This window comes from Pholcus phalangioides, unplaced genomic scaffold, assembly GCF_987345545.1.
Source record: "Pholcus phalangioides strain wild (caught in Gottingen) unplaced genomic scaffold, Ppha-v1.0 ptg000011l_1, whole genome shotgun sequence".
NCBI classification, from domain to species: Eukaryota; Metazoa; Arthropoda; class Arachnida; order Araneae; family Pholcidae; genus Pholcus; species Pholcus phalangioides.
The window spans coordinates 21,100,752-21,106,751 of NW_028301604.1; the positions used below are offsets into that span (position 1 = coordinate 21,100,752).

The window sequence follows — 6,000 nt, forward strand, 5'->3', positions numbered from 1 at the left end:
AAAGAAATCTAGTAATTTTTCCCCCTAAAAACCTCCCCTGCTCGGGAGAGTCATGGATGAACATTGACTAGTCTGTTGAACACTTGTCCTTCAGTCTGTTATCAGAATCGTCTGGGTGACACACGGACTCTTCTCGCAAACAAGGTACCATAAAAAGTCTCTAGCTTTATGCCACTTTTCAGCAAGTCTTTACGATGCTTTAAAAATATTATATTTTGCTTGTTTTGATCCAACTTATTGCCCTATTAGAATTTGACAGCCCAAAATATCGCCAGAAACATTGACACTATACTAGTGATATTGATAAGATAACCATAAATATTTTTATGCGCATTGTACAGGGTGTTTCAAAAAGAATCATTCGATTTAAAAAAATCATAAAACTATTCAGCTTTTAATCCGTTTTGATCGAATAATGTATAGATAGAAAGAGGGAATCTCTAGTTTCACACAGTTGCCGACAGGTAGCGCTAACGCTCTTCCTTCGGCCACCACTTCAGTGTTTGTTGAGATGGCGACTGCACAACAGAAATTGTTTTGTGTTCTAAGCTTCGTGAAGCGCGAGTCTAATAACTTTTCATCGTGCTTTTCGTCGACAATACCCTGGTGTTAAAGTTTTTACCACTCAGAGCATTAGGTGATGGTATAAACAATTGGCGATGGTAAAACTGAGACACGGGTTGTCTATGTAAAGGGAAATCCCCTGGCTGTTCCCGTATGTCAGACAAAAATGTGGAACACATCCGAAAGAGTTTCGCACGTAGTCCACAGAAATCCACTCGCAGTGGATGCAAACCATGGTTGATTTGTAGAAAAAAATTTAAAACCAGAATATCCTTCTTGTTGAAATTAGCTAGAAAGCTTAGAGAACCTTATTTGGTCAGAAATCAGAATTTTGCTATTAACAACAATTGCTGAGGTTAAGAAATCTGTAAGTGGAAAATACATTTGAATGTAACATAGTTATTGAAAAATGTAAAATGTGTGAATACAATTGCAGTTATAGTATATTCAGAATATCAATTTTTTTTTTTGGTTACACTACGAGGAATTTTTTGTAATTTAATATAAAATTGAATTGTGAAATTTTATTTTAAAAATCTTATTCATATTTTATTGCTTACCTACACTCATACGTACATCTAAACATAATAAAATTTATGAAAATTCGGAATATGTAGTGAAAATCAATTTCCAGTCATTTTCAACGGTAGCCCTTCTAGAGTTAAATGAATGAAACCGTATTTTTAGGTGCTGTGTATTTTTATACCTTCAGTTGATTTTTTTCTGAATTGTTCTCAACTTTGGGTTGCTGTAAGGCTATGACAACCATATTTTTATGGACTTCTTTCCAATGTCCTTTCTTTTTTATATATTTTCTATCTTTCTTAATTTTATATCTTCATTTTTTTTCCAGCCACCTTGGTAACAATTAGCCTATTGTGGCTTCAGATTTTGTGTTTGCATTAAGACATTTCCAAATGCTTTACAGTTTTCTTAACTTTTAGTTAAGGCTGTAGACAGCTCAGAACATGCCAACTTTAACTATAGACACTATTTGTAATTATCTCTTATAGACATTGTTATCACAATCCTCTAAATCTTGTCATTACTTTCTTATTTAAGATATATAGCTTTTGAAAATGCTACTTCTACCCTATTTTGTTAGATTATAATGTTTTTACTTGCTTTAATTTGTATTTAATAGATTTTGAAAAGCAATGAAGGTCGGATGCTGAGAAGTAAGCATCAAGAAAATGTCAGGTACCTCAGGGAATCGCTTATGAAAGCTGGTATCCCAGTTGTCCATTGTCCAAGTCATATTATACCTGTTGACGTGAGTGTGTTATTTATTCTTATATTTCCAGTCAGGTTGAAATTTAATGATATAAAAATATTTTTGTTCAATTTTTTTTTTACACTTTATATACTGTACGTACTTGTGTGTCTATGCCTAGTAATTTTTTTTCGAAAAAATTGTCCCCATAATAGGAGAGGGTCGGTTTATACATAGGTTAATTTTTTAGGAGAAATATTTGAAAAAAATTTGTAGTTTTTGTCAACACCCTCTTTAGCATAGGGTGCAAAATGACATGTACCGATTCATTACAAATTCCCCAGCGAAATGTTTATGAGGTGAATGTTCAGTTAAGTAGCAACAGTAAAAAAAAAAACCAGAATAAAACAATCAGAATCAATCCCCCCCCCCCATGATGCGATACACAAATACAAATACAACGCCACAACAGGCAGATTGCCCAACGAGGTGGCTGACTTAAGAACATCATGGATCCCCAAGCTATTTTTTGGAGGCCCTACCTACTACTGCTACACCACACATGCATCCCGCCCACCCCCCCCCCGCGGAACCCTTAACGAATCGGTACATGCGGGAATGTGCGTGTACGTGTAGTGAAACCTGACGTGAAGTTTGTTTCTCTGTAATGCTTGTTATGTGTTGTGCTGCCATCTGCCACCAGTTTTTCTAACTATGAGTGAAGTGTTATGATTAAATGATTTATCGTTGTAGGGCTGTTGCTCTCTGTGGCGAGACTTTTTAACAGGGAGATCGGCTCGCATTTGTGCCTTGAAGTTGGGAACCACAGAAAACCAACTTCAGCCGACCACCACTGTGGGGTTCGAACCCGGATCCTCGCATCGCCGTCCTCGAGTCCGTCACTATAACCACTTGACCACCACAGCGGCGAGTGTATGTTACTGAATGTATGTTACTGAAGCCTGTGCATTCCGATTCCTGGATCAGATTTAACCTGGCAAAAGTGTTATAAAAGGGAAAAATTATTGCAACGATGTCCGATTTGTGCCTAATTTTTAATTTCATGCTCGTCTTTTTGAAAGGAATGTATATAAAAAATCATTCATCACATCACAATTCCTGTTAAGTTTTATATGCACTTGAATCAAATTAACTGCAAGTAAGAAATAAGCAAATTCAATTCAAGAATCTTAATGTTAGAAACTAAAATTTATACAGATTTGGTGTAAGATTTATGTGATACATCATGGTGTCAATGAGAGAAAATTGTGTATCATACAGTAAACATATCAAATATAACATGTTTAGAATATCTTGAGACTTTTTTTTTTTTAAATCACACATTAGGTTGGGGATCCTTGGTACAGCACTAAACTGAGCAATGAATTGATCTCTAAGTATGGGCATTATGTGCAAGCTATCAATTATCCCACTGTGCCAAGAGGAGAAGAAAAATTGCGGATTGCTCCAACGCCATTTCATACTAAAGAGCTTATGGATCAGTTTGTGTCCGACTTGGTAGATGTATGGATTTCTGTTGGATTAAAGCTACGGGACAAAGTCTGCCATGAGGTAAAAAGAATTTATTCAAACCATTGAAAATATATATTTGGCTTCCATTCTGTTCATTATTATGTCATGTCTATCTTCATTGGCGTACGCAAAAGGGGGGGTTCTGGGCTTCCCCTCAAGCCAAGATTATAGTGTTATTTTGCAGGAAAAAACAAATCTCAGAGAAGGAAAGAAAATTAAACCCCCCCCCCCCCACCCCTTAAGAAAAATCTGCTTACGGCTATGTCTATCCTTTGAGTCTACCAGACTTGGGCCCGACATTTTTTCCATTGCAGTTTTTTTATTCTTATGCTTCTTGCAGTGCACATAAACATTATAGTTATAAATAATTATTACTAACTATATTTTTGTTTCCCATAGGAATGTTCATTCTGTAAACAGCCCCTCATTTTTGAGCGATTAGAGTCCAGAATGGTCCCACCCTGTGGTGCTCAGAAAGGATGTCCACAACTTGGTGCTTAATGCCTATTCAGTATTCATTTTCCACTTTGGCCTGATGGATTTGAAATACTGTGATGTCGAGCTACAAACTATATTAATATTGATATATTTATGTATACTCATATATATATATAAAAATGACAAATATATACAAACCTACAGCATATTCTCTGTTTATTCTCTGGGAAGAAGGGTATACTAGGGTAAGTTTACATTTTTTAAAAGCATCCTTTTCGGTGGAATGTGACGAAGTTTATGACGCTCTTCATTGCCTTGAGCTAATCTTTTACCTTGTAGAATGTGACTAACATACATAAAGTACAAGCAGGTGGGCATAAGTGGAGATAGACAGGAAGGGGAAGGAGCATGATGATGGCAGCACAAATCTCTATGTGGAAAGAAATTTACTTTGTAGTTTCTCGGTTATCGCTGGGGCCCCCAGATATCTCAAGTAGAGGTGCTTCCAAAAATAGGATCCTCATAGACAATGTCAGACAGGATTAAGCGTGTTCATCTCTCAACGATGCTCCCTGAAGTACCCAGAGTGCTCGATGCTTGTGTCCGATTTCGTGCTTGAGAGCAGTTGATCAACGTTCCAATTAAATACCTTGGAGGAATTGCATTCAAGTATTTAAATAATCGTCATTTCTTATGTTAAATTTGCCGTAAGGGTGCTTTTCTTTTGATGATAGGTACACGCAGTGCGACACTATTGATCGTATTTCTGTAGATAAAATAACAAATAATAGAGGTCAAGCTCTATACGATTTCGCTGTTCTCAATAATCTGATTTTTTTAAATGGCACTTTGCTACAGTTGGTAATTATACTTACTTTGGTAATTCAGGAGCAAGTGTTATTGACTTATTATTGGTCTCAGAACCCCTTTTTATAGAATTTGTTACAAGTTTTGAGATCGGTAACGACCAATCTTTCGATCATATGTCAATTTGGATAACTTTCATTGCAAATTCAAATTTCTCCTGCGCAAAAAGTATCACACCTCTATATCTTGTTACGACAAATACAGCACGGTGGAGTGATACAGAAAAATTAATTTTTATTGAAAAACTTGATAAAAAGTTATCAATGCTTAACGTTGCTAGTGGCTTTATTGACCCACAGATATAAGCTCCGACGTTGCCGGAAGCGTCAAAGCAGGCTGGAATGATCACATGTCGATCAAAGGCGTTCTCTCGAGAAAAAAGAATGTTCTTTCCCCATGTAGTTCGGTGCAGAATGTCATTTAGCTGAAACTATTTTTTTTCCAAATATAAAAACAAATTGCACATGTGTCAAGTTTTATAAGCTACTAGCTGTTACCCGCGGCTTCGCTCGCGTAGATTTGGTAATCTGAAAATTGCTTGGCGATGATTTATTCCAATGACATTTGAATCCCTCATGAACCCCTTGGATTTTGCATTTCTAGAAATCCTGTCTTGGCGAATCTCTATATTATAAAATATAATATTGACCGAATGTCATATTTATAGCTTCCAGCGGTTTGGACCCAACGATGATTGCCCCCATATAACTTTTAAACACCCCCCCCCCCCCCTCCCATGTCACCCTTACAGTATGAATTTTGAAAAATCCCTCGTTAGTGAGTTTTTACAATACAAAATAAAACTACCGAACAAATTTCATACTTATATCTTCGGCGATTTCGGCTCAGCGATGATTGTACCATATAACTTTTGAGCACCCCATGCGGTAGCGTCGGAGCCAGGGGTGCTCAGTAATTTGGGGCAGGGGCGTAGCCAGAAATTTCGTTCGGGGGGGGGACCACTTTCATTTCGGGGGGGGGACCAAAGTGACAGAACAACAGATTTGGCCATCTTTTTCCCTTTTTTCGGTCATTTTCTCACATTTCGGGGGGGGGGGACCAGACCCCCAAGTCCCCCCCCCCCGGCTACGCCCTTGATTTGGGGCATAACATTAACTAAAGACGATCACCCACACTTTAGAAACACTTCCGACGCCCCTGCCTCCATGACCATTTTAGGGGCGGAGTTTCGAAAAATCCATTCTAAGTGAGTCTTTACGTAATGAAATAAAACTGCTGACCAAATTTCATAAATATAGCTCCCGCCGTTTTGGCTCGGCGATGATGAATCAGTCAGTGAATCAATTAGTCAGGACATGTTATTATAAACAGTATATATAGATCATGGCTCAAGACAGCCCCAAAAAATATCTGTTGTCAATTTG

The 6,000-nt window shown here is 37.4% G+C and overlaps 1 protein-coding gene across 3 annotated transcripts in view; it reads left to right on the forward strand.

Annotated features, from left to right (window-relative positions):
• The window catches only part of LOC149080210 (5-aminolevulinate synthase, erythroid-specific, mitochondrial-like), a 56,265-nt gene extending 52,309 nt beyond the window's left edge, over positions 1–3,956 (forward strand). For all 3 annotated transcript variants that reach the window (XM_089239263.1, XM_089239262.1, XM_089239260.1), the window contains exons 9-11: positions 1,709–1,837; positions 3,125–3,349; positions 3,710–3,956. In XM_089239263.1, the coding sequence (XP_089095389.1) occupies positions 1,709–1,837; positions 3,125–3,349; positions 3,710–3,811 (456 nt within the window). In that variant the 3' untranslated portion in view covers positions 3,812–3,956. The remainder of the gene's footprint in view (positions 1–1,708; positions 1,838–3,124; positions 3,350–3,709) is intronic.
• The last annotated feature ends 2,044 nt before the right edge of the window (positions 3,957–6,000 follow it).